The sequence below is a fragment of the Convolutriloba macropyga genome, chromosome 6 (genome assembly GCF_964194025.1).
Source record: "Convolutriloba macropyga chromosome 6, txConMacr16.3, whole genome shotgun sequence".
Taxonomy (NCBI): Eukaryota; Metazoa; Xenacoelomorpha; order Acoela; family Convolutidae; genus Convolutriloba; species Convolutriloba macropyga.
This window is the reverse complement of record NC_134473.1, coordinates 55,006,294-55,032,855: the sequence shown is the minus strand read 5'-3', so window position 1 is coordinate 55,032,855 and position 26,562 is coordinate 55,006,294. Positions and strand designations below refer to the sequence as shown.

The following is a 26,562-nucleotide window of genomic DNA, read 5'->3' as shown; positions in this document are numbered from 1 at the left end:
AAGCGATAGCTGAGGCTATTTTTGGCCTTCTCTTGGTTTTTTTTACTCAAAGAATTTGAATTGTATTGGGGTGCTGTCTTTTTTTACGACTCGAAGAGGAGTACTGGAGAAGTCCTTTTTTAAAAATCACTTTAGTTGAAGCGAATTTTGAAGCAGGATATGAAACGCGCGAAAAACTTTGGAGTGGTTTGTGTGCTGAACATGAAGAGTGGAGCGAAAAGTGTTTTTTTGTTCCGCTATTTTTGAGAGAGTGATAAATTGAGATGTGAAAAAATTTCTGCAAGCGAGCGAAGTTTTTGGTTCACGTGCGGCTTTCTAAAACCGTTTATTTTTTTTGATTTAGAAGTTTGATTTTAACATTGTATTTTTTTGGGGTTGTTTTGATAGTGGTTTGTAGGTTTCGGGTCATTAATAAGATTTTTATACCATTTTGCAGGTTTTTCAGCTATTTTGCTGAACTTTAGGCAAATTTAGCAATTTTTTGCTTTTGGTTTTGTTAATTAATCTCGTAGAGAAGCAATTATTCTAAAAGTATGTTTTTAAATATTAAATGATTAGATTTATTGGTTTTAAACGATTTTTTTAGTAAGAAAAGTGACAATAAACTGAGAAAGTTTTGATTATTTTTTATGTTTTTGCTGTTTTTGGTTCTTTAGAAAAGTTTCTTAGCCTTTTTTACTTGCCTATTGTTTTGGAAGCTTCTCAATACTCTCGGGAAATCAAAGATGTTTTTTTAAAAATTTTTTCAAGTTGTTTTTTTAATGCACTTTGTTCTTCAAAATTTTTATAGGAGTTGGGGAAGACTATAGTCCAAATTAGTTGTTTTTGATGCATGTTGTTGTTTTTGATATTAATTTTGATTCTTTTTGATAAAGCCAATTGAGTAATTTTTATGAATATTTCGACAAATTTTCGTGTTTTTTTTGCTTATTTTTGCTGAAATCTTCTGTGCTTTTTGCTACTTTTTTACTGTTCTCGATGTTAAGGGGAACTCTTTTAGAGGTATAGTATGATTTTATCTAGTGCACTTTTCAATGAAATATTTTATAAATTTCTAATTGTTTTCTTCGGTTTTTGATATTTAAATCGCTAATATTTTGGATCGGTTGAGGCTTGACCAGATGTAGTTTTCAAAATGTTTTTTTAATAATGATTTGGATTCAGCATAATGGCAATTGATCCATAGTTTGTGGCTAAATTTTGCAAATTTACATAGAATATTTTCGGTTTTGTTCTTCATTGCCTTTATCTTATTTCCGTTTTCTCTACTTGAAATATTTGTGTTTGTTCGTTCTATCGATTTGCAGTGGTTCAAAGAAATAAAACTAAACGTATCGCATGGTTTTTCGCCAAATGTTTTTTTTAAAACTTGCATTTCAATGTGAAATCTTATCACCTATCGTCTTTTCTGGTCAGATACTTCATTTTTATTTTTCATTTTCTTGGTTTAAAGTGATTAGTGTTATTCACTAGGATAGGCATCATGTTAGTTGTTGTGGTCACTAAATAGATTAAGGCTAGTTATTTAGTTATATTTTGTCCTTCGAGTCGTTTTCGGAAATGTTTCTGCTATGTTTTTTTCTAGATCTGTTGACCTATTTTCATGATTTTTGACGTCAAATTGGAGTAGTGTTTTGGACCATCAGAAAGCAAGGAGTGAAGCATTAAAACTGTTAATTCATCTCTACACAAAAGATACATCTGATCAGTTCAAAAGCACGATAGAAATTTTTGCAACCGTACGTGAAATGAGTGACATGTAACTTTACTGTTAATTGACCAAGGCTTGTTTTTCAGTCGATGTTGCGTAAATCAAACGTAACTTAAAAATTGACAACCATTTTTTCAATTGGTCCCACTCGTTAGCTAACACGTTAGTCTACTTACTAAATCTTGCTAATCAGTCGTAACTCGTTATTCTTCTTGATGACTGATTAATAGCCGCGAAGCGATAGCTGAGGCTTTTTTTGGCCTTCTCTTGGTTTTTTTCTACTCAAAGAATTTGAATTGTATTGGGGTGCTGCCTTTTTTACGACTCGAAGAGGAGTATTGGAGAAGTCCTTTTTTAAAAATCAATTTAGTTGAAGTAAATTTTGAAGCAGGATATGAAACGCGCGAAAAACTTTGGAGTGGTTTGTGTTCTGAACATGAAGAGTGGAGCGAAAAGTGTTTTTTGTTCCGCTATTTTTGAGAGAGTGATAAATTGAGATGTGAAAAAATTTCTGCAAGCGAGCGAAATTTTTGGTTAACGTGCGGCTTTCTGAAACCGTTTATTGTTTGTTTTGATTTAGAAGTTTGATTTTAACATTGTTTTTTTGGGGGTTGTTTTGATAGTAGTTTGTAGGTTTCGGGTCAATAATAAGATTTTTATACCATTTTGCAGGTTTTTCAGCTATTTTGCTGAATTTTAGGCAAATTTAGTAATTTTTTGCTTTTGGTTTTGTTAATTAATCTCGTAGAGAAGCAATTATTCTAAAAGTATGTCTTTTTGCAAATTTTTTGCTTGACCGTTTAGACTTTTGAGTGACTTTTACGCCCTTTAATTTTTGCGTTTCGCGTGATCTTAAATTCTCTCTCAATCACACTTTCAAGCAGCTGAACTCAAATGGCGGCAATTTAATACAAAAAGTCAAATGAAAAATGCGCTGAAACTGGTGCCTTTTCACTTTTAATCTCTAATGTGGTTATTTGAAGCCCACTATTGGTCTTCTTAGTCCAATTTAGCCCCCCTCCCCGCCCTGACTGAGGCAGGTTGCAATTGATTAGAGCTCCCATTAGTCGTTCGAGAGCAATTCTTCCGACGTTTGGTCGGTTTTGTTTATACGGCTTTGTATGGGTTTTGAAAAGACGCATAAAAGTTTTGAAGTTTTTAATTTTTAAATGATTAGTTTATTGGCTTTGTTAAAAAAACGATTTTTTTTGTTAAAAAAGTGACAATAAACTAGAAAATTTTGATTATTTTTATGTTTTTGCTGTTTTTGGTTTTTAGAAAAGTTTTTCAGCCTTTTTTACTTGCCTATTGTTTTGGAAGCTTTTCAATACTCTATTGGCTACAATGAACTTTTTTTGGCTCGGTGCTCTCGGGAAATCAAAGATGCAATAGTATGAATTTATCTAGTGCACTTTTCAATAAAAGATTTTACAATTTTCTAATTGTTTTCTTCTGTTTTTACTATTTTAAATCGTCAATGTTTTGGATCGGCGGAGGCTTGACTAGATATAGTTTTAAAAGTGTTTATTAATAGTGATTTGAATTCAGCATAATGGCAATTGATCCATAGTTTGTGGCTAAATTCTGCAAATTTACAGAGAATATTTTCGGTTTTGTTCTTCATTGCCTTATTTCCGTTTTCTCGACTTGAAATTTTTGTGTTTGTTTGTTCTCTCAGTTTGCAGTGGTTGAAAGAATTAAAACTAAACGTATCGCTAGGGTTTTCGCCAAATGTTCTTTTTTTAAAACTTGCAATTCAATGTGAAATCTTTTCACTATCGTCTTTTCTGGTCAGATACTTCTTCATTGTTCTTTTTCGTTTTCTTGTTTTAAAGTGATTAGTATTAGTCAGTAGGATAAGCATCATGTTATTTATTGTGGTCACTCAGTAGATAAAGCTTTATGTTAGTTATTTAGTTATGTTTTGTCCTTCGAGTTATTTCCGGAATTTTTCCTGCTATCTTTTTTTAGATCTGTTGACGTTTTGTCATGATTTTTGAAGTCAAGTTGGAGTAGTGATTTTAATCACGCCGAAACAGGAATTGGTTTGAAAAAGCGAGTGATTTTGCGGCGTGAATTAGTTTTGCTCGAATTTATATGTAGAGTGAGAAAACGGTGTTCGAACAAAAATTTGCTTTCTCTCTAGTGGTTTTTTTCGTTCAAATGTGGCAATTTTACTTTGATTTTTACTGTTTTTTCGGTTTTTTGGATCGGATTTTTTCTTTCTAAATGGTTTTCCCAATTCATTCATAGCTCGCTCTAGACCTAGTTTTTTGTATGAGTTGTGTCCATTTCTTGACATTGATTTTCTTTTTTATCTGATTTTTTTCAATTCACTCATATTCCGTTCTAGTTCCAGTTTTTTGTTTAATCAATGAACATTCTGTGAATTGTACGTCAGAACTTGCCCTATGTGTTTTTTTATTTCGCCGTCAAAATTTTTGGTGCGAACATATTACGTCACAACCACTTGAAATCTGCTTTTTGTTCATTCATTCATGCAATTTGAACTGAAGTGCGTGTGTGACGTCACGTCATTTTTCACTCTACGTGGAGCGAGTTTTTCGTTCATTCTTGTGATTAAAATTTTGGTTACACGTGACTTACCTCACTCAAAAATGACTTCCTCTCTTAAATTGACTTTTCTTCAGTTTAATTCAAAGAGATAAGGTCAAGTGAGTGTATATCACTCTAATTGAAAGTTATTTGCGAACAGCTAATAGAAGCAGCAATAACCTAAGCAGACTCGTTATTAAAATATAACATCTCAGCATTGAATAAAGAATTTTTTGGTCTTTATTTTATCTTTTTGGCAATGTAGATCTACGAAGCTATTGCAGCTATTTTCTGGCAATCTGACAGCTATATTTTAAAATTGCTCTTCAGCAAAGTTTGAAACAAGATCAAGTCAGTGCTTGTCACTCTAATCGAAGGGTATTTGAAACTCGCTAATAGAAACAGCAATAAGTTTTTCAGATTCTTCATCAAAATTTAGCATCTCAGCCCTTAATGAAAAGAAATTTTTTTTGTTCTTTTTTCTTTTTTGACTGCATATCTACGAAGCTATTGCGGCTATTTTCCGGCAATCTCCAGCTATGTCAATCTTTTGAATTTAACAATTGTTTGGCTCCCTTAACAGTGTCGTAAATTTGTTGGCTAATCGGCCTCCTGGAATCTGTCCGTGAACGAGATTTTAACAGCTTTCAAATGGTTTCCGATTTTTTTCGTCCCTGCTGGTCTTCAAATTTTTGACGGAGCAGGACGAGCGCCTTTCGGCAAATATTTTTTTTTTATGTTGATAAAGTATGCAATTTATAAAAGCAAAAATGCCAGGCATAATAAATTATGGCGTTTATCTAAAGTACTTTCAGAATTTTTTCTAATTTTGGGTTGAGTTAATTTGCAAACTAGTTCCTGGCAAAAAATGATTTGTTCAGTTTTATATCACTTTAGTTTGAAAACAAAAATTTGTCTTCATCTGTGAGTGGGAGGAAGTGAGATCGCGAATGTGCTATAACAAGCCTGCTAGTTTTTTTTAAATTTCGTTACCACGATATGACGTCACAATTAAATTCAAATCTGCTTTTTGTTCATTCGTTTTTGCAACTTCAACTGAATTGCGTGCATGAGGTCATGCTTCACTCGCAGCGGAGAGTGTTTTTATGTCCATTTGCTTAGTTAAGTTTTTGGGTCACTCGTGACTTACCCCACTCTCAAAAATTACTTCTCACTCTGAAATTGACTTTTCTTTCCTTTAATCCAAAGAGACAAAGTCCTAGTAGCCGAGCGGTTAATTGTTCTGTCGAGTACTGCGAGGTCCTGATTTCGAATCACACATTGGACGGAATTTTTCGCACCTATAAAACAGACCCTGAATTTAATTGCTCTGCCTGTTGTTCGAGAGCAATTTGTCCGAAGTTAGTCAGTTTGTTTAATTTTTAAACCTCGCCTATTTGTTCAGGCCGTTCATGACCTAATGCTGAACGAGTTTCTTTGGTAGTTTTTAATAGCCGCAAAGTGATAGCTGAGGTTATTATTGGCCTTCTCTTGTTTTCTTTATTTCGTCAACAGGATTTTTGCTACGACCATATGACGTCACATATCTGCTTTTTGTTTATTCGTTCATGCAATTTCAACCGAATTGCGTACGTTTCGGCATTTTTCACTCCTGATGGCGAGTGTTTTTTTCATTCGGGCGATTATTTTTTTGGTCACACTTGACTTAACTGACTCAGAAATGACTTTAAGGCTCTGAAATTGACTTTTTTTCTTTAATTGAATGAGATAAGATCAAGTGAGTGTGTGTCACTCTAAATGAAGGGTATTGATGGGCAGCTAATAGAAGCAGCAATAAGGGCAGCTAATAGAAGCAGCAATAAGTTAAACAGATTCTTAACCTTAATATTACATCTCTGCATTTAGTAAAGTCTTTTTTGCTCTGTTTCTTTTATCTTTTTGAGACTGCAGATCTACAAAGCTATTGCGGCTATTTTTGGCAATCTGTTAGCTATGTTTCCATAATCTTTTTTTAAAATATAAAATTGGGTATTCCTTTAATAGTCGCACTTATTTTTTCAGCTGGTATTATTGCGCTCCTATTTTTTTGTTTGAATTGTTTTGTTGTGCTGTCTTTTTAAGATCTGTTTACACTTTTATTCGTCTTTTCTTGTCAATGAGAAGTCAAATTAGAGTGGTAGAAGGAGTGAAAATCGATTGGTTATAAGGCGTGATTCTTTTAAACTGCTTTTGAAAGTGAAGTGAGAGAATGGCTTTTTAACTGTTGAAGTGAGGGTGCGGTAATTTAACTTCGGTTTTCACTGAAGGTTTTTTTGCCTTTTCTAAACGAATACTTTTAAAAGGCGGTATTTTTCTTCGAATGATGCCTAATTGCACTTGTTTAAACCCCTCAAAAAGCTTCTAATGGTTTTTGTTCCGATGTTGCCTATTTTTGTCGATCTTTTTGTTTTTTCAATATTAAGTCTCGCCAATGATAGTTCGCACAGCCTCTTTTGAGGGTTCTTTTAAATAGTTTACTGTTTTTAGTTCAAATTATTGGTTTTGACACCATTGGCACTAGCTGTTTTTTAAAAAATATTAGCATTTTCTTGGATATTTCCCTTAAGTTTTTTGTCTCTTAGCTCATTATGGACAGTTGTAAGTGGATCCTTTTTGAGTCCGATTTTGATCTGTTTAATAGTTTTTGTCATAGCAAACTGTTTTTGCTACTTTGACACCATTTGCTTTAGAAAAATATTTGTTTTTTTCTCCCTTTTTGTAGTGTTTTTGTTGCTTTGTCAATTAATTCTTTCATCAAATTTCTCCTCGGATTTGTGTTGGGCTAACTGAAGTTCACCCACTGTTTTGAATTAATGCCGCAGGTTTTCACGACTTTGACTCAGTTTGTTTTCAAAAATTATTATGACCGGTTTTGTTATTGTTTTTGTTAACCTGTCGGGTAGTCTCAATGATGATGGTATTTTTTGCTCTCCATTTAGGTATAATTGGATCTGTATAATGGTTTAGGTTTATAGCTAATAATTTAACTGGCTCTGACACCATTTATTTGCGACTATTTTTGAACTTTTGATTGTTTCCTGCTTTTGTTGCGTGTCCCCCCGATTTTCAACCTTAAAGTTGATATATTTCTATTGGTTGACAGTGTTCTAGATATCGAAAAATTGAATTCATGTTTTTGTTGTGTATGTTTTTTTGACATTGATGCCACATACTTTGGATGATATTCGTAAAACTCATTTTTTGCCAGATGTTTGTGTTAATCTTTTATTTTTTCTGCAGTGGCTGTCTACAAAGTTGGTTTTTGCTGTCTAAAAGCCCATTGTGAATGTTTTTGACGGCGTTGGGAATAATAACTTCGATGACACTAATTTTGTTAAAAAAATTTTAGTGAGTTGATTTATCAATTTTTGTTTTGTTTTGTTTACTTTCGTGGACGTCTTGGTATTTGTTTTGTTTGTTATCGAAAGCTGTGCTTTTATGCTTTTAAGGAGGCTGATTTTGTTTTTCGTTGGCTTCGGTTGCTAAACCAGGACTGGTTCTGCTATTTGTTGTACAACGTCGAACAAAAATTGTTCTTACCTCGTTTTGCCTCTTTTTCGACTCTTTGAAATGTTTTTGACTTCTCTTGGCTAGTTTCACTCATCTCCTTCTTCTCAAAGTGCTTTTCTCACTTTTACATGCCAGTTACTTGAACTTTGTTCTTATAAGTCTTAGTTACCATCTCTAATGCTTATTGGTGTTGATACTAGCGCGTATATCCTGTCACTAAGAAAGGGGAGCATGTTCAACTACGAAATGACTTCAAAATAGATCGCACTTTGTTTTTTTTTACAAATATCATTTTTTCATTGTTTTCTTTTCTTTCAATCCCAATGTGTTTAAGGTAAGCAACGGCGGCTATTTTCAGGAAATTTGACGGGTATGTTTGGTTTTCGCTTCTTTCAAGTAACTATAATTGACTAAGTGAAGAATAATTTTTCCCAAAGTTCTTGAAATCGTTTAGCTCAGAATTCATTTGACTTTGTCTTGGTTTTCTAGTTGCTGGTTTTTAAAATTTCAGCATGTTCTAATATTCTTGAGTCATTTATTTTAAATCAGTAATATTATTGTCTTATCCCTGAGATTGATCCAGGTTTATTTCTTACAATGTAAGTTCCTACTCTTAGAAGTTCGTGTCTCCTTTCTAGGCCTCTGAGTGAATCGAGCTTATTCATTTTTAGAGGGGATTTGTTAGCCTGATCAGGTTTTAGTTTTCACTGGGTTTGACAATATCGATCATTTTAGCTATAGTTGCCATTTTGTAGTTCTTCAATAATGCCTAGCTTCATTGTTTTGCCTACAGTTTTCGTTGTGAACACATGGGGGAAAAATACATGTGTGAAAATGATTTTGATACATTTTGTAAGCTTTGAAAATGCTTGTAATTCAGATCTTCCCTCTAATGATGTGGATGCTCATAAATATAGTTTTCATTAATTTTTCATCTAATGTCTGTTCTCTAGAGTTTCCTTGATAGCTACTGCCACCGAGAAAATGATTCTCCTCGAAATCAGGGCAATTTGTTAGACGGTTTCCGGTTATGTTTGAGTTGTTACACAGTAACTTTTGTAGAACATCTATTTTATGACCTGACTAGTAAGTTTTATAAGGAGAGTTTGACATTGCGAATGAACTCAAGTTTTCTTCACGCGAAAAGTGATCTGTGGTTATGATGACATGAAGCGCGAAGATACTTTTCAATTAGCAGTGCATTTCGCATTCTCAAATTTAAATATTTTTGACGATTAAAATTAGATTCAGCATCAATTATTCCGGCAATAGCGTACTTGAGTCATGCGCTCTACGTTGCGGTTTTTCCAACTCTAGGTGTCGTAAGGAAAAACTTTCGCGACAATCTTTCGTTCATTCGCAACATCGTTTATATTTTATTAATAGCCACCGTCAGCCGCTCAAGGGCTATTTTAGGCGCTCTTCTTTTTTACAATTCAATGAAGTTGAATTGTATTGGGGCGCTGTCTTGTTTACGACTCGAAGATGAGTATTGGTTTTCTTAAGATTTTTTTAACCGGAAGTACTATTCGTTCAGAGGGCGCTTTGACCTAAAAACGAAAGAGTAAAATTGCCGTGTGAACTAATTGTTTCTGAGCGAGAGAAGTTTTTCGATCATGCGCTTGGATCAATGAATGACTTTTCAACTTTGAAAAGTGTTTTTAGAATGCCGCATATGGATAACTATTTTTAGCCGTTTTTCGTCCAGTTGGCCCAATTTTTTGCTAATAATTTAATTTTTGTTGAGGTGATTCTTAATATATGCTGTACTAGTATGTGAACCTCTGAAATTGATACCATAGTGTTTTAGGGCCTAAAAATGCGTTTTAAAGCACATATTTCCTAATTTTTTATTCACTTTTGGCTTATTAAAAATTAATATAATCATTTTTGGACCATAAAGCGGATTTTTCAAATAGAAAAATGAGTGCAAGTGGTAATTTACCTTTGATATTTCATGCATTGAATGCGTCTTTATAATGTGAGGTCTTTTTGTATTATAGAATTGTACACATGATTGCCCGATTTTGACAGATTTTGTCCAATTTTTCTGTTTTTGGAATTTATCACTAGAAAGTTTTTGCGTACATTGTCAGGTATCTTAATTTTCTTTTACTCATAATTAAATAATTTTATTGCGTTCAATTTTTGAAGTTCTGCAGATGTCTTTTATAAGTGCAATTTTGAATTTTTTTTCGACAATTTCCAAACTATTTGATTGTTTCCAATCTTTGAACTATTTGTCTATTTAATCTATACAAGAGCATAGCTATATAATTTTATGCCAAATAAGAAATGTAACTGTTGTTATACTCCATTTTTTTCAATTTGATTTCAACTTGCAAAAACCAAGAACTAGCCTTTTTGTTCATGTATTTTTTCTGTCCTCTTCCTCGCGAGCTTTTACACGGGTATTATTTTTAGCGCTCTTCTTTCTTTTGATTCGCTTTATCTTTTGATCACGTTTTTTGTTTAACAAAAAACACGACTTTCACGTTTGACTCGTGACTCATCTCAACCACTGTTTCAACTAAATTTATTTTTGATTTTTCAACCATTGAATTACGCAACGTAGTGAATCTGGTCAATGACAAAAGAGCAAAATCAACGAAACGGGAAGCCGATAAAGCCCGGTCATTAAGTCTTGGAGCATTAGGTGATAAAAGTTCATTGTTTGCTAGCTGATCTTAGTTTTAAGCTTATCAGCTTTCAGTTTAGAAGCTGAAATAGGTATAGTTTTAGAATCTAACGAACTGCACGCGGAAGAACACTTTTGACAATGAAAAAATAAAAGTTCGGTTAGATTCTGCTTCTTTTTTTCTTTTTGTTTCAATACAGATATGCATCAAATGCGTCAATGATGGCTATTCTGTGGCAGTTTTCCGGCTATGTTACTAAATGGAAAATGAATTGAATTTTCCGAATTTTTCATGTTAATTTTCTCTGGCAATTCTTTTGTTTGACTTAACACTGTTGTTTTCTCTGCTTTGTTGCGTTCTGCATGGAGATGTTAGCTCTTTGAAAAGCCAGTTCTTTCGGAGGATGCGACTTCTATTCGTTTCCGGAATTTGGCCGGCTATGTTTTTTTTGACCTGTTCACACATTTTCATGACTTTGAAGTCATTGGACGAGTGATAATTTGGGTCACGCTGAAACAGTAAGTGGAGCAAAAAGCGAGTGTTTTTGCGGCATAAAACGAGTAAGAAAATGGTGTGAAGAAAATTTTGTTTTCTCGCTGGTGGTTTTTGTTCACACCGGCGTTTTAACACAGATTTTGACTGTTTTTTTTTTCGATCTCTTTTATTCTAAATGGTTTTCCTAATCCAACGATTGTCAATTCTAGGTGTAGTTTTAATTTAGTCTATAAAAAATTCTTGGAATTGTATATCAGGATTTGTCCTGTTTTTACAATTCAAAGGATTTGAATTGTTTTGGGGCGCTGTCTTTTTTTTAAAGATCTGTTCACACATTTTCATGATTTTTGAAGTCAATTTGGAGTAGTGATTTTGGTCACGCCGAAACAGGAAGTGGAGCGGAAAAGCGAGTGGTTTTGCGGCATATAATTTTTTCTCTTCAAATTTAAAATAGAGTGAGAAAACGGCGTTTGAACCAAAATTAGCTTTCTCGCTAGTGGTTTTTTTTGTTCACATGCCTCAATTTCACTTTGATGTTTACCGTTTTTTCGATTTTTTGGATCGAATTTTTTTCTAAATGGCTTTCACAATCCATTCATAGTCCGTTCTTGGTCTAGTTTTCTGTTTAGTCAATGAAATTCTTTGAATTGTACGTCGACTTGTCCTGTTATGTTTTTTTAATTCGCTGTACCTTCTATCACGTTTTTCGTTTTTCATAAGTCACGATTTTCACATTTGACTTCTGGCTTTTCGAGTTTCATCTTACTCGGCATACAGAAAGATTTTGTGATCCGATATCTTTGTTCGCAAAATACCTGCTAGACATGTTTTTCAATACATGAATTGTTGCTTAGGCTTTAATTGCCTTGTTTTTCAACCATTCTTAAGGGTTGATCTTATTCTGGCTTTCGAGCAGTGTTATCCTTGACTGCAATTCTCAGCTATTAGGTTTTGAAGTCAAGATCTTTTAATTTTAACCACAATATCTTAAAAAATTGCCAGTCAATCGAAAGAATGGGGTCACGAACTTTTTAGAATGAATTGTTCAAAACTTAAGAGAATTCGAATGAATTTTAAACTATCCTATATGCAGATAAACCAATGCAGGGGGTTAAAAATTATCAAATGAAACCCGCAATTTCTTGCAATTGCGAGATTGTTTGGTACTTTTAAGATCCGAGTTTAATTCACACAGTTGCCTCAATTGATTGTTTATCTCCTTCTGAAACGGTCGAAAGTTCAGAGTTCCAAAATTTACTCTGCTCAATAAAAAGCTGTCTAGATTTTTTTGTAATATGCGATAGATGAGAATGGAGAGCGTGATGGAGGGGAGTCCCCCGTATGACCTGCTGGACAAGTCTGGCAGGCCTTACTCCACATGGACAGATGATGCGATCAAACAGTGTCTGTTCCTCTACTTGGGTCTTCTTCCACTCAATCATTCACTTCTCTTACCAATTGCCACCAACTACTCCCAGTGCTCCAACGATGTCAAGAGGTAATCTTTTATTGTATCAAATACATTAGGATACGTCATCTGAGTAGCCGATCGACATTGACGTGATTGTTATGCGAACAACTCAGTAGCTGTGTCGATGAATCAAAGAAAAGTCAGAAAAATCAAAAAAGGAAAAAAAGACCACTGGTTCCTCTGCCGCTTTAGAGCTCAAATATGTCTTGAAATCAGTTAGTATATATATTTTTAATTACACAAACTAATAGGATGGCGATGAGAATTTATTGAAAAGTGATTGATACCTGCAGAGGAACAACTGCGGGATCTATCTCTATATTTAATGCAACCCCTTTTTTCAGTAACAGTATGACTTGATCAGTTAGCCAAGAGTTGAAAGCAGTTTTGGTAACGCAGTGATTTTTGTTTGTCAGGACTCTTCTACGAATAATGGAGGCTCCAGTCCACAGTATGGGTCAAGAGTCGGCAGATATCCACCGTCTGTTGCAGTCTTGTCCCAAGGGTTGTGAAACTCTCCTGATACGAATTCTACATGTGCTTACTGAGCCTAAAGACACATCTGTCAGCTCCTCTTCTTTAAATCAGGTATTTGTTTTTGAAAGCCGCAAAGCAATAGTATTCTCTTGGTTATTGGCCTTGTCTTGGTTTTTTTGTCAAGATTTTTGTTACAATCATATGATGTCACGATCACTTCAATATGCCTTTTGTTCATTCATTCATGCAATTTTGGCTGAAATGCGTGCGTGACGTGATTTTTTAAAATTGCCCTCCAACAAAATTGAAGCAATTAATGTAAACATGTCTTTTTTATGAAAATTTTTGTTTGGCCGTTTTCTTCCGGAACATTTTTTTTTCAATTTCACTTCTTGAGTGGTTTTCTCATGCTTGACTGCGATTTTTTTAGCGATTTGAATTGCGAGCATCCAGAAATTTAGTCTGTTGCTGAAATAAAACTGACTGTGAGCGATCATCGTACTTTTCCGTTATAGTGTAGTGGTTAATGTCCCCGGATCTACTCCGAGAGGTTGCGGGTTCGAACCCCTCCCTAGTCGGAATTTTTGCGTGATTAAGTGTGCGCACACGTGGATTGCGCCTCACTTTCAAAATTACTTTTCTTTAATTGTCATGGAGATACGATCGACCGACTATGTATTACTCTAATTGAAGGTTATTTTAGAGCTATTAATTGAAGCAGCAATAAGTTGTAGATTCTTTATTAAAGTATACATCTGCAATTAATAGAAAGAAGAGAAATTTTCTTTTAGGTCTGTTGTTTATGAATAGCCGCCCTCATTTTCTCAGCCGGATATAGCCGACCTATCTATTTCTGTACAATCCAAAAGCTTCGGACTTTTTTGTGCGCTGTTTTTGTCACGGGTGGTAATTTTAGTTGGATAATGATGGATCCTTTGATTTATTTAATTCATCCTAAAGCTCTTAATGGTTCATATGACTTAGACAGTGTTTCTTTTTAATAGCCGCCGTCAGCCTCTCAAACGGCTAATATTTAGGCGCTCTCCTTTTTTTGTTCGCTTTACCTTTTGATCACGTTTTTCGTTTTACATAAGTCGCTATTTTCACGTTTGACTTCTGACTTACCTCAATCAATGTTTCAACTGAATGGATTTTAAATTCTTTCATACATGGAGTTACGCAATATAGTGAATACGGTCTTGGTCAAAAAATCAAAATTAATGGAGACGGGTAAACCGATAAAGCCCATTCATTAAGTCATTGAGAATTGGGTTATAAAAGTTCATTAGAGTGTTTGATAGCTGATATCGGTATTTGGTTTATTAATTGCTCTTGAACGAAGTTAATAGCATTTATTGTAAACGTGTGTGTCTTTTTTATGCAAAATTTCCGCTTGACGATTTTGGCTTTTCGAGTGACTTTTACGCCCTTGATTTTTTGCGTTTCTCGTGATCTAAAATTCTCTCTCAATCACAATTTCAAGCAGCTGAAGTCAATTGGCAGCAGTTTAATACTAAAAGTCAAATGAAAAGTGCGCCGAAACTCTTGTCATTTTTTACTTTAAATCTTAATAGTGGTATATGTTAACCTCTAATGTGGTTATTTGAAGCCCACTATTGAACTTTTTAGTCCCCTTTAGGCTCCCCTACCCACTCCTCCCGAGTGAAGCAGGCTGCAGTTGATTAGAGCTCCCACTAGTCGTTTGAGAGCAATTCTTCCGACGATTAGTCGGTTATGTTTAGCTTTCAGTTTAGAAGCTGAATTAGGTATAGTTTCAGAATCCAACTGAAACTGCACGCCAAATTAGAAGACTTCTTGACACTGATAAAAAAAACAGAAGTTAATTCGGTCAATTTATCTCTTCTTTTTTGTTCTTTTTCTGTCGCAATCCCGATGTGCTTCAAGCGCGTCAACGGCGGCTGTTTTCCGGCAATATGCCGGCAATGTTAATGAAATATCAGTGATTTTTGTTTTGACCGTTTTTGTTGTTCATTTTTGTCCTGTTTCTTAGTCACTTGACTGGCAGGTCTCAGTGGCTCTCTAAGGAGGCATTATAGAAGCTTCTAATTATGACTTAAGACTGGCCTGCTATATATTAAAATTCAAAGTATTGGGATTGTATTGGTGTGCTGACTTTTTTTAAGATTGTTCATTTGTCGCTTTTTTCACGTCTGTTAGAAGTCAAATTGAGTGGTGATTTCAATCAAGTTGGACTTTTTAAGGGGGTGAAAAAGCCAGCAAGTTTGAGACGTGATTTTTGTTTCAAAGTACTAAAGTTGATTTAAAAAATTGGTATTTGAACGAATTTTGCTTTTCGGAAGCAATTTTTCTAATTCGGCAATTTTAGTTTTGTTTTCATTTTCTTGATTACTATCAAAAAATAAACATAAGTTCTAATTGTGCCGATTTGCATTGACTTGATTTCATCAGCCTCTAGTTATTGCTTTTTATGACTTTGACTCTTTTATTGCCATAAAATTTTAGTGAATATTTGATTTTTGCTCAGTTTTTAATAAGTTCTGTTATCTTACTTTTATATCATTTTTGACACGTCTCATTGGTTGCTAATTAGGCATAAATGAACCCAATTAATTGTCTGAGTTTATGGCTAGTTGTTTTTTCGACTTTGACACTGTTTGTGCTCAGTTTTGTTTTGATTTTTCAGTTTTGAAAGCATTTGCTGTAGTTTTAGTTGTGTTATGATTTAATATCCTTAAGAACAGGTTACATCGGTTGCTAAAAAGGTTTTCTCTAATTAATATCTCTGTTTCACTTCAAGGCTAATGCTCTCTATGACTTTTGGGTAATTGGTTTCAGGAAACATTATAAAATTTTTGAGTTTTGAGCGATTTTGTTAACATTCTTGTCAGCTCTTAGTCTCATTATTGAGAGGTCGTGTCGTTGCTAAGAATGCCTAAATTAATCGAAACAATCGTTTCGGTTCATTGCTTTAGCTTTTTATGACTTGTACGCAGTATGTTTTCAAAAAAATGCAGTATGCTAGTTTTTGTATTATTTTTTTTCTGTATTATCAACCAAGATCATTAATGACAGATCTCATCGGCTGTTAATGTGGATTAAGTTTTTCGAAATAGTTTTCCGTTACTTTATATTTGTTTGTAATTATTAGTTGAGTGGTGATTTTTCGCGGAATTTGTTCGTTTTTTAGTCTTATCATTTAGTCTCAATAATGACAGGTTTCCTGGGTTGCTAATGAATAATCGGACATACTTAGTCGCATGAGTTCTGATTGCTCTCAATTTCTTCAGTTTTTGCTTCTAATTTTTGTCATTGATTCCCAATGTTGAAGTTTCATGTACGCATTCTCAGGATTCTTAGAGTCAAAGTTTTGCTAATCTTAGGGTCAAGGGCGTTTCAAAGTCAAGGGCGTTGCATATAGGGTCAAGGGCGTTTGTATCTCTTGTTTTGAGCTTGCTCTTTAAATGGAAATTATTGGGTCCGTTGTTAATTCAATCCTTTGGATTATAATTCAGGATCTGTCCTACTGCTTTTAATTTTTCTTCGCTATACTTATTTCACAATTTTTACGGCTGTCACCTGACTTACCTTACTCACTGCTACAAGTCAATTAATTTTAAATTATTTTAAATTTCTTTCAAGTGAATGAATTTTAAAATTCTTTCACTCATTGAATTACAATCTAGTAAATACCCTTCAATGTCAAAAGTGCAAAATCAATAGAAACCATATTAACTGATAAAGCCTGTTCATTAATTCATAGTGTATTAGGTTACACAAGTTCTATAGAGCGAGTAATTGGTATTAAGATTAATAGCCTTCAGTTTAGAAGTTGAAATATACGCAATTTTAAAATCTTGCTTAAATTGCAACCAAAGTAGAACACTTCTGTCACTTAGAAACAATGTCTATCTTTTTTTAATAGCCGCCGTGAGCCTCAACGGCTATTATTTGGGCGCTCTCCTTTTTGAATTCGCTTTACCTTTTGATCACATCTCGTTTTACATAAGTCACGGTTTTCAGGTTTGACCTCTGACTTACTTCACTCACTGTTTCAACTGAATGGATTGTGAATCCTTCCAGGCATTTAATTACGCATTGTGGTGAATACTGTCAAAGTTAAAAGATCAAAATCAAAAGACGGGATAAACCGATAAAGCCCGGTCATTCAGTCATAGAGAATTAGGTTATCAAAGTTAATTAGAGTGTTTGCTAGCTGTTAATGGTATTAAGCTTATTAGCTTTCAGTTTAGAAGCTGAATTAGGCAAAGTTTTAGAATCCAACTGAAATTGCACGCCAAATTTGAACTTTTTTTGACACTGAAAAAAATCAAAATTCAGTCATTTTGTCTCCTCTTTTTTCCTTTTTCTGTTTCAATCCCTATGTACATCGAGCGCGTCAACTGCGGCTACTTTCTGGCACTCTGTCGGCAATGTTTGTTGCTTAATTCTTTCTGCGTTTGTTGAACTATTTTTTCACATCAATGAATTTGACAAAATGTTCGGAGTAATCACCGGTTTCTAAGGAAGCCCAAATAATCTGTTTTGTTTTAAGCTTGCGTTTTGCTCACTTTTTATTGTTTGTTTTTGTCTCAGATTTTAGTCCCATTGTGCACAATCGTCATAGGTTGCTAATGACCCAGCAATGAATATAATTATTTGTTTGAGTTCAAAGTAGTCGTTTTTATTACTTTAAACAAATCTGTTTTGTGGATATTATAGTCCTGCCCCTTTATGATGGTTTTCTTGTTGCCTTATCGCTTACTGTCAAAGATAACTAGTCCTATTGGTCTTTTGTTGTGGAGTACTTGTTTTTATTTTAGCGGCTTCAGTTTGTTGCTATTGCTTTCATTGACTTTTAGATATCATTTGATTTTAAAAGGGTTTTGCAGAAATTTTGATTCACCTGCCTTTCGCGTTGTTTTTTCTCCCGTCTTCATCTAGTGGAACCTCTAATGTTTGGTTTTTGACTTTTTAAGTTTTTTGTTTTGCTGGGATTGTATATTTGTTGTTTCTTTATTTTTTTTCGGACGACACTGATTTTCGCTAAATTTCTTAGTTTTGCGCACTTTGCTTTGTCTGCTATTTATTTCCATAAGTCAGTTGTTTTGTAAATGCTTAGTGTCACTGTTTGTTTGACGTTCTTTTTGGTTTTTATGAAACTATTTTTTTTAAAAAAAAAAGTAGTTGAAAGGGAATTGCCTTTTGGATTTTTTATGCTCATATAGAATCCTGTGCTTTGTTGACTTTCATAGTTTGCTGTTGCCGAAAAATTTTTGATCGTATTTCGAGACTTTTTCTGTTTTGTTGAGGCAAATGAAATACTAATTCGCTTTGCCGTAAGTTAAAGATTGTTGAGCATTCTTGCGTGATATCTTTTTGGTTTGTCTAGGCTAATATTTGTCGGCGCGCACTCTGCTGCGAGTGCTTTTTTAAGCAATAGTTGCCCAGTAAAGCAATCTTAAGTGAAAGGAGTCATAAAAAGAAATTTAAGAAGAGAAATGTGATAAACCTATTAAGCCAAATTTTAGATGGCCGGTTCTTGAAAATGGTATTAAGACGATTTTATTGGTATTGATGCTACCCCCTGTATCCCCTCATTAAGAGACAGGAGTATGTCTAACTACAGAATGAGGTCAAAATAATTGGCACTGAACGATAATTTCACAAAAATTGAAGCAATGGCGGCTATTTTTCCCGCAATCTACCTGGTGTGTTTTTATCTTTTTTTAAACTGCAGATCCACAAAGCTATTGCGGCTATTGTATGGCAATTTTGGCTATTTTTCTATCCTGTGACTATTTTCAGACAGTTACACGTCGTTTCTTGACCCTTATAAATCTCGGATTGAAAACTCGATTTTTTAAATCGGTTTTTGATATGTAAGTCAGTTTTTCCCCTTTGGACTATGATCGTAGTTTGAAATCAGTTATCCCGATTATTGATAGCTAATTTTTTCGGGCCAGTGAAAAGTATGTTAAACTCTTAAAGGCGAATTGTCAATCTATATCCTTAAATATCTTTGACATTTTTGAAAGTAACAGCTGATTTTTTAGAATGGGGTTGTTGGTGGAAGTGGGCAGATATCTCCAACACTGATGTCACATGTGAAGGCTCTCTACCAGGAGTCAGCTGATGTGAGGTTCCTCATTCCTGTACTGGCTGGACTCAACAAATCCGAGATAATGGAGGCTCTCCCAAAAATGGCCAAACTAAACCAGGATCTCTGTAAGTTGATAGATGCTCTGATAACCCTCGCAAAATCTGGGAGAGTTAAAGAAGCAATTGTGAACATATGAAAGCCGTGTTGTCATGTGAAATTACTTTCATGGTAACTTTGTACTCATATCTGAGTATAAAGGTTTTTATGTAGTTTTCTACTACGCATACAGAGATTTTGTGATCGGTTGTTTTTAAAAGCCGCGAAGCGATAGCGGCTATTATTGGGGACATCGTGGTTTTTTTTACAATTCAAAGAATTTGAATTGCATTGGGGCGCTGTCTATTTTTTACGACTCGAAGAGGAGTATTGGTTTTCTTAAGGTTTTTTTTACCGGAAGTACTATTCGTTCAGACGATGTTTTGACCTAAAAGCGAAAGTGAGTGGAATTGCCTTGTGAACTAAATTTTTCTGAGCGAGAGAAGTTTTTTGCGCTGCGTTTAGTGAATGACTTTTTGACTTTGAAAATTAGTTTTTGACTGAATGGAACATATAGATAACCGTTTTTTCGTGTAAGTGGCCCAGTTTTTTGCTTGTAATATGGTTTTTTGTTGTAATCATTTTTATTCGATGCTGTATCAAAATGGTAAACCTCGTAAATTAATACCAGTGTTTTCCAGAGCCTAAAAATGCGTTTGAAGTTCAAAATTGGAACATATTTCTTGATTTTTTAGTTATTTTTTGGCTTTTTCTAGTAATATCTTCATTTTTGGATCTTTCAGCCGTCTTTTTTGTCAAAAATCAGTTAATGTAGCAACTTCCCTTTGACAATTTATAATCAACGCCTCTTTCTACCTGGATTTAATTTTGTTTTTATAAAATTGTACATATGCTAATCGGATTTTGGTAGTTTTTTCCAATTTTTCTGTTTTTTGTATTTTGATTTTAATTACTAGAATTAGTCTTTCTGTGCAACATCAAGGACTTTAATTTCGTTTCAGTAAAAATCATTTTTTGGCAATCATTTTTTGGCGTTAAGTTTTTGAGAAACAGCTACATTTTTTTCATAAGTGCAGTCCCATAAATTTATTGAACATTTTATTTTGCAAATCGTTTTTATTGTTTAATTGCTCTCAAACGAAGTTTGTAGCAATTATATTTGTCCTGTCGCTCTTTTTTATGAGATTTTTCGCTTGACCGACTTTTCGTCTGACGCTTTTGACTTTTCGTCCTCAAAAACGAGATAAACAGGTAGCGCTCAGCGGGCGTTATTTGCTCTTAAAGCCTTTCAGCTCTGTTTCAGCTCAAACTGTTTTGGAGACTCATACTTATACTTATGGTGTGAATGGCGGTTCTTAGAGGTTGACCCCACTGTTGACGCCCCTCCTTGCCCCCCACCGCGCTGTTGCCCCACCCCCACCAAAGTGTTGCCCCCCCATCAGCCCCGGGTGCCCCCCCACCCCTCCCGGGGCTAGCTACGGACGAACAAACGCTTGCTAAAACGCAAGTTTATATCATTTTGCAATTTTTTTCAAGCTTTTTGAAAATTTTTGTTTTGATTTTTATCAGCCCTAGGTGTCAAAGAACCTGCTTTAGGTTTTAAAAATAAGTTACTGCGTAGTTTCTAGTGGTAATGTTATGGTATCAACTTTTTACCATCACGAATTTTAGCAATTTTTTTTGACAGAAGGTGCAATTTTTTTTCAATTTTTTTGACTTTTTTTCCTTATTCAGGTCTTTACAGACCCAAGGGCCAGAAAACATCCTATGGGGTTTGATAATAAGTTGCTAACAAATTTTTAAAGATAATGGAATAGTTTTTCAACTTTTTATGTCACAAATTTTAGCAATTTTTTGATAAAACTTGCTTTTTTTCAAGTTTTTTTTTGAAATTTTTTTGACAGTTTTTAGATTTTTCCGCCTTAAGATCCAAGAAACCTCCTCTATGGTTTGAAAATAGGTTTGTGAATAGTGTTTAGATTAAATGGAATGTCTGACAATGTTTTAATATCACGAGTTTTAGCAGATTTTTGATATTTTTTGCCATTTTTTATCCAATTTTTTAAGATTTAGTTATTATGCAGATTTTTTGAGCTTCAAGGATCAAAAAGCCTCCGTTAGGGTTTGATAATAAGTTTTTGGAAAAATTTTGGTGTCCATGGATTAATTTTCAACTTTTTAATGTCAAGTTGTAGCAATTTTTTTTAAAACTTGCAATTTTTTTGAAGTTTTTTTAAGTTTTGTCATTTCTTAGGTTTTTCTAGCCTCAAGGGCCACGGAATTTCCTCTAGGACTTGATAGTATGTTACTGCAAACTTATAGATGTAATAGAATGTTCTTCAAGATTTTATTATCAAGAATTTAAGCAATTTTGAAAAATGTTTGCAGATTTTTTGATTTTCCGGCAACATGTTTTTGATTTTTTTCCGGCAACAGATCCTGGGACCTCCGCCAAGGTTTGTCAATAAGCTGCTGCATAATTTCTAGAGTGAATGTGATTGTGATCAACATTTTTTATGACTCCAGTTTTAGTAATCTTTAAAAACTTTAAAATTTTAGTTTTAATGTAAAAAAATTTTAACTTTTCAAATTTTTGTGTTCCGAGCGTATGGATCTTTATGAGCCAGTGAGACTCTTTCAGGCTTAAAACAGGGATACTGGATAGTCTCTTGAGACAAGGAAATGATTGTTAAGATATTAGTGTCTTGAATTTAAGCAAGGTTTTGTTAAAATTTGCAATTTTTTCCAAGTTTTTTAAAATATTTTTTTGTCTTTTTCTGAGTCTAACGACCATTACTGGCCTATGAAACTTTTCAAGTCTCGGAGATAGGTTACTTGACCGAACTTTTGAGCCAAAAAATGGTTTCGATTTTTTTATTGCGTAGTTCAAAACTTTTTTTAATTTTGCCTTTTTAATTTTTTTTTTGACTTATTTATTAAACAACGTTAGAAAACTAAAAGTTCCAGTTTCGAATTTAATCATGGAAGATATTCCTGTCTCCCTCTCTCTCTCTCTCTCTCTCTCTCTCTCTCTCTCTCTTTCTCTCTTTCGTTTGGGTTCCTTTCCTTCTCTTTCTCGTTCACGTTTTATCTCTCTCTCTCTCTCTCTCTCTCTCTCTCTCTCTCTCTCTCTCTCTTTGTTGATTCCGCACTTCAGCTGCGGTTATGTGGCGCAATGTCACAATCTCTGATCCTTATTATCAAGAGTTATAGTTAAAATGTTTTTTATTATAAATGATCTAACAGCCACTTTTAGGAAACCATTGTTAATTGCTCTCAAATGAAATTTGTAGCAAATATATTAATCCTGTTTGTCTTTTATGCAATTTTTCGATTGGCCGATTTTTCGTCTGACTCATTTGACTTGCGTATTCAGAAACGGGATAAAGAGGTATCGCCCTGAGGACACTAAACCGTGGCTAGCTGTTGACGAAGGCAACCGCTCGCAGGTCGTTTGAGAGCAATTCACCCGACGTGAGTGGGTTATGTTTTGTATTTTTGAATTCTGCTTTTTCTTTTTTGTTTTGTTCAGGGGGATGGATCTTTGTCTCGGATGACTAATTGTCTTTTCTGTCTCGAATGCTGGAAGTTGAAATGTATTCGCTTTTCTTGGTTTTTTGAAGTTTAATTCAAGATTTAATCCTTTTGTTACGGTGTCCCATATTCATTAGATTCTCGTTTGTATCATTCTGGCTTTGTCCTAGGACCTACATTTATATTCGTTATATTGATTTTTTCAGTTGTGAAAATTTGAATCATTTCAGCTTTTTATTAGATTTTTGTCATTTCTTTGGTTTGCAAATGATTTCATTCAACATAAGGCAGTACTGAGAGTTTGCTTAAAAACCTTTTCTAAATTTTTCACTCATTACTATTTATTGCATTTTTCTTCGGCCCTTGTCATTGTTTTTAAACGATTTTTTGCCTTTGATTATTATTCTGTTGCTTATGTCTTTTCTATGATTAATTTAATTTTTGAAATAGTATGAAATCATGCTCTCTTGAATATATACATAATGGAAGAAGTATATGTTGTTTTTGTCTTAATTGCAGTGATTAGAGATCTAATTGTGGTGGTTTTCTGGTTTTTAAATTTGAAAATTTTTTTGTTGAAGAATTCATCTCAGTTTCTAAGATTTATCTGCCGTTTGCTTTCGCTATGTTGTTGAGATTAGAATCACGAATTTTTTTAGGGCAATTGATACCACTGTCAGCCTTTTCAGCCGATCAGTAATTTGACCATCCTCATTTCGGACATTTTTAACGTTTCCAAACGTTTTCACTAATATAAAATTTTGCTGCATTTTGTATCTCTCGGTGACAGTGGGTTAAATTGCACCAATTGTTAGATCAGACCTGAGGCTGTAATCAGTTAATGATCTAATGTAAAAGGTTATGGCTTCAGTGCAATTAGGGTTTCCTGTTAAATTTTGATGCTTCGAGTCGCTTCCGGATTTCTTCCGGCTATGTTTAGATCTGTTCACACATTTTCATGATTTTTGAGGTCAAATTGGAGTAGTGATTTTGGTCACACCCAAACAGAAAATAGAGCGAAAAAGTGTGAGCTTTTTTAACTCTAATTTTAAAGGGGTTTGAGAAAACGGTGTTTGAACAAAACTTTGCCTTCTGGCTAGTGATTGTTTGTTCAAATGCGGCAATTTCACTTTGATTTTTACTGTTTTCAATTTTTTGGATCGGAATTTTTTCTCAATCCATTCATACTTCATTCTAGGCCTAATTTTTGGTTTAAACCAATTTTCACTTTTTCGCTAGTGGTTTTTTGTTCACATGCTGCGTTTTCTGTTTTTAATTTTTTTTTCTGATTTTTTTAAATGATTTTCCCAATTCGCTTATAGTCTGCTAGGTCTAGTCTTTTGTTTAGTCAATGAAAATTCTTTGAATTGTACTTCTAGATTTGTCCTATGTTTTTTAATTCGTCGTCTCCATCGATGATTCTTACGACCTGACTTCTTGGAATTCATTGACTTTTTCAATGACTTCAGCAGTTTGTAATGCTTGCAATTAAAATTTGTGTGCGTATCATTTGTTTTAAGTCAATTGCGTGATTTTGGTCACACCGAAACAGGAACTAGAGCGAAAAAGCGAGTTGTTTTGCGCGTGAGCTTTTTAACTATATTTTTAAAGTGGTTTGATAAAACGGTGTTTGAACAAAAATTCGCTTTCTGACTAGTGATTGTTTAATCAAATGCGGCAATTTCACTTTGATTTTAACTGTTGTTTTCAATTTTTTGGATCGGAATTTTTTCTTAATGGTTTTCTCAATCTATTCATACTTCATCCTAGGCCTAGTTTTTTGTTTAAGCCAATTTTCACTTTTTCGCTTGTGGTTTTTTGTTCACATGCTGCATTTTAATTTTGATTTTCTGTTTGTAATTTTTCTTTCTGATTTATGAATGATTTTCTTAGTTCACTCATAGTCTACTAGGTCTAGTCTTTTGTTTAGTCAATGAAAATTCTTTGAATTGTACGTCTAGAATTGTCCTGCTATGTTTTTTAATTCGTCGTCTCTATCGATGATTCTTACGACCTGACTTGGAATTCATTGACTTTTTCAATGACTTCAAAAGCAGTTTCTAATGCTTTGAAATTAAAATTTGTGTGCGTATCATTTCTGTTTTAGGTCATTTGCGTGACTTACCTCGCTCAAAAAATGACTTCTGAACTCACTTATGGAACTTTAAATCTCTAATAACCTTTACTAGTTATTAGTGTGCATCTAAGTAGTGCCAAACTTATATGCCCTAAAACTCGATTATTGGTCTTGAGTTTTTGATTCTGAATATCATTTTTGAGAAAGCTCTTTTAGGGCTTTTTCCTCATAGACTGTATGTGTCATAAAATTGACAGTCCGAATATAACCCAAAAGTCCAGTGGTCCATTAAAGGATTGGTGGTCGAGCTGTTTATCTTATTCCTGTAATTGTTTCAATTCATGGAAGGCCACAAGCGGCTATTTTCCGGCAATCTGCCGGGTCCGTTTTCAAAAACTAATTCCCTGCCAAATATTTTGTTGGCTGTTATGCTTTTCCGAATAGTTTATAGGGTTGCATGAATATTGTAATTGTTTGTGATTTGGTCAGTGACCGTTTTTTTAGTTTGATAGGAATTTTTTTGCGGTTTTTTTTACTCTCCGAAAAATCTGAAGGAAGCTATTTTTTGATAGCCGCGATGCGATCGCCACGCTGTTATTGGTCTCATCGCCGTCTTTACAATTCAAGTAATTTGATTTCAATTGGGGCGCTGTCTTTTTTCGACGGAAAAGAATATTGGTGGGTATAAAAGAACATCACACTCTCCTTTTCAAAAATAAAAAATTAGACACGTTTAAAAATCCATTTTAATACCTCATGTATGTTGTGAATAATTTTACCATCAAAATACCTTAAAAATGGTTCCATCCCAGCTCTAAGAAATCTAGCCCGAACATCATTCCTTCAAATCATAGAAAATCCGAATTGGATGTTGACCTAACAATATAAAAATGAAAAACAAAATTAGAAGAGACTGTTCACATGCGGCCTTTTCATAGAATTATAGAAACAGATTCGAAATGGCTGCTAAACAGAGGAAAACAGAAATAAAAACAACTTATAAGAATGTGTTCACATGCGGTTTTATAGAATTATGGCAAAAGATACTAAGTGGATGCAGAACAGTTGAAAGCAAAAATAAAAACGAATTTAACAGAACCTGTTAGACTCAGCATTTTCAAGGCTGATTTTCTTCCAGCTGTTCCTTCGTACTTTTGGCCTCAATGTTGACTGTATTGATACTTTAGCGCACAAAAACTTCAAAGTTAAAATAGACTTTTTAAATCAATTGCCTTCACAGAATTAGAATAGCCTTTATTATTTGTTGCCTTTATTCATACTTTAGGCCATAATAACTTCTCGGATCACCTTTGCTCGCTTAACTTTTTTTTTGGCGTGATATAGTTTGCTCTGATTCAGATGCCAAAAGAAAATCGATTGTAAGACGAGCTCTCACAAGGCCCTCATAGACGGAATTTAATGCTTCAGTCTGGTACGCTAGGGTTCGAACACACCTTGGTGGGATTTTTTTGCACACAGAAATATTATATAGGCTTCAGATGCCTCTGAATTAAGCTGCCCTTGCACCTCCTGTCGTCGGGGAGCAAATTGTCCGAGATTTAGTTGGTTTATGTTTTTTCTACTAGCAAAAAACTTTCAAGTTTCCTCTTCCAACTCAAAACAATAATTAATAATTTAAATCTTTTCGAAATATCGTCTATATTTCAAAAATTGTCAAGAAAAGGATACATAATCCAACTCACTTTAGCGCTGATGAGTGAACTAGCCCTTAATTGTCTTTAGATTGCATTGTAGACAGAAAATACTTTTTTCATGCCGATTATTAAGCAAAATAGCAGAAATTTTGCAAAGCCAGTCATTCTAGCTGAAAAAGTTTTAGAAAAATTGTGGTACTGGCCAAAGGAAAACGGAAAAATTTGCATTGAAAAGTACAAATGAAGTTTGGACAATCGAAAGCTGGAATACTAAAATAGTTTTTTTTTATTTTTAAAG

The 26,562-nt window shown here is 34.0% G+C and overlaps 2 protein-coding genes across 3 annotated transcripts in view; one reads left to right on the top strand and one right to left on the bottom strand.

The window, feature by feature from the left end:
- The window catches only part of LOC142341776 (uncharacterized), a 645,707-nt gene that overhangs the window by 353,536 nt on the left and 265,609 nt on the right, over positions 1-26,562 (bottom strand). The window lies entirely within an intron of this gene.
- The window catches only part of LOC142341774 (symplekin-like), a 63,504-nt gene that overhangs the window by 21,810 nt on the left and 15,132 nt on the right, over positions 1-26,562 (top strand). The window contains exons 11-13 of the mRNA XM_075392993.1: positions 12,216-12,409; positions 12,799-12,970; positions 18,895-19,066. Coding sequence (XP_075249108.1) covers positions 12,216-12,409; positions 12,799-12,970; positions 18,895-19,066 — 538 coding nt within the window. The remainder of the gene's footprint in view (positions 1-12,215; positions 12,410-12,798; positions 12,971-18,894; positions 19,067-26,562) is intronic.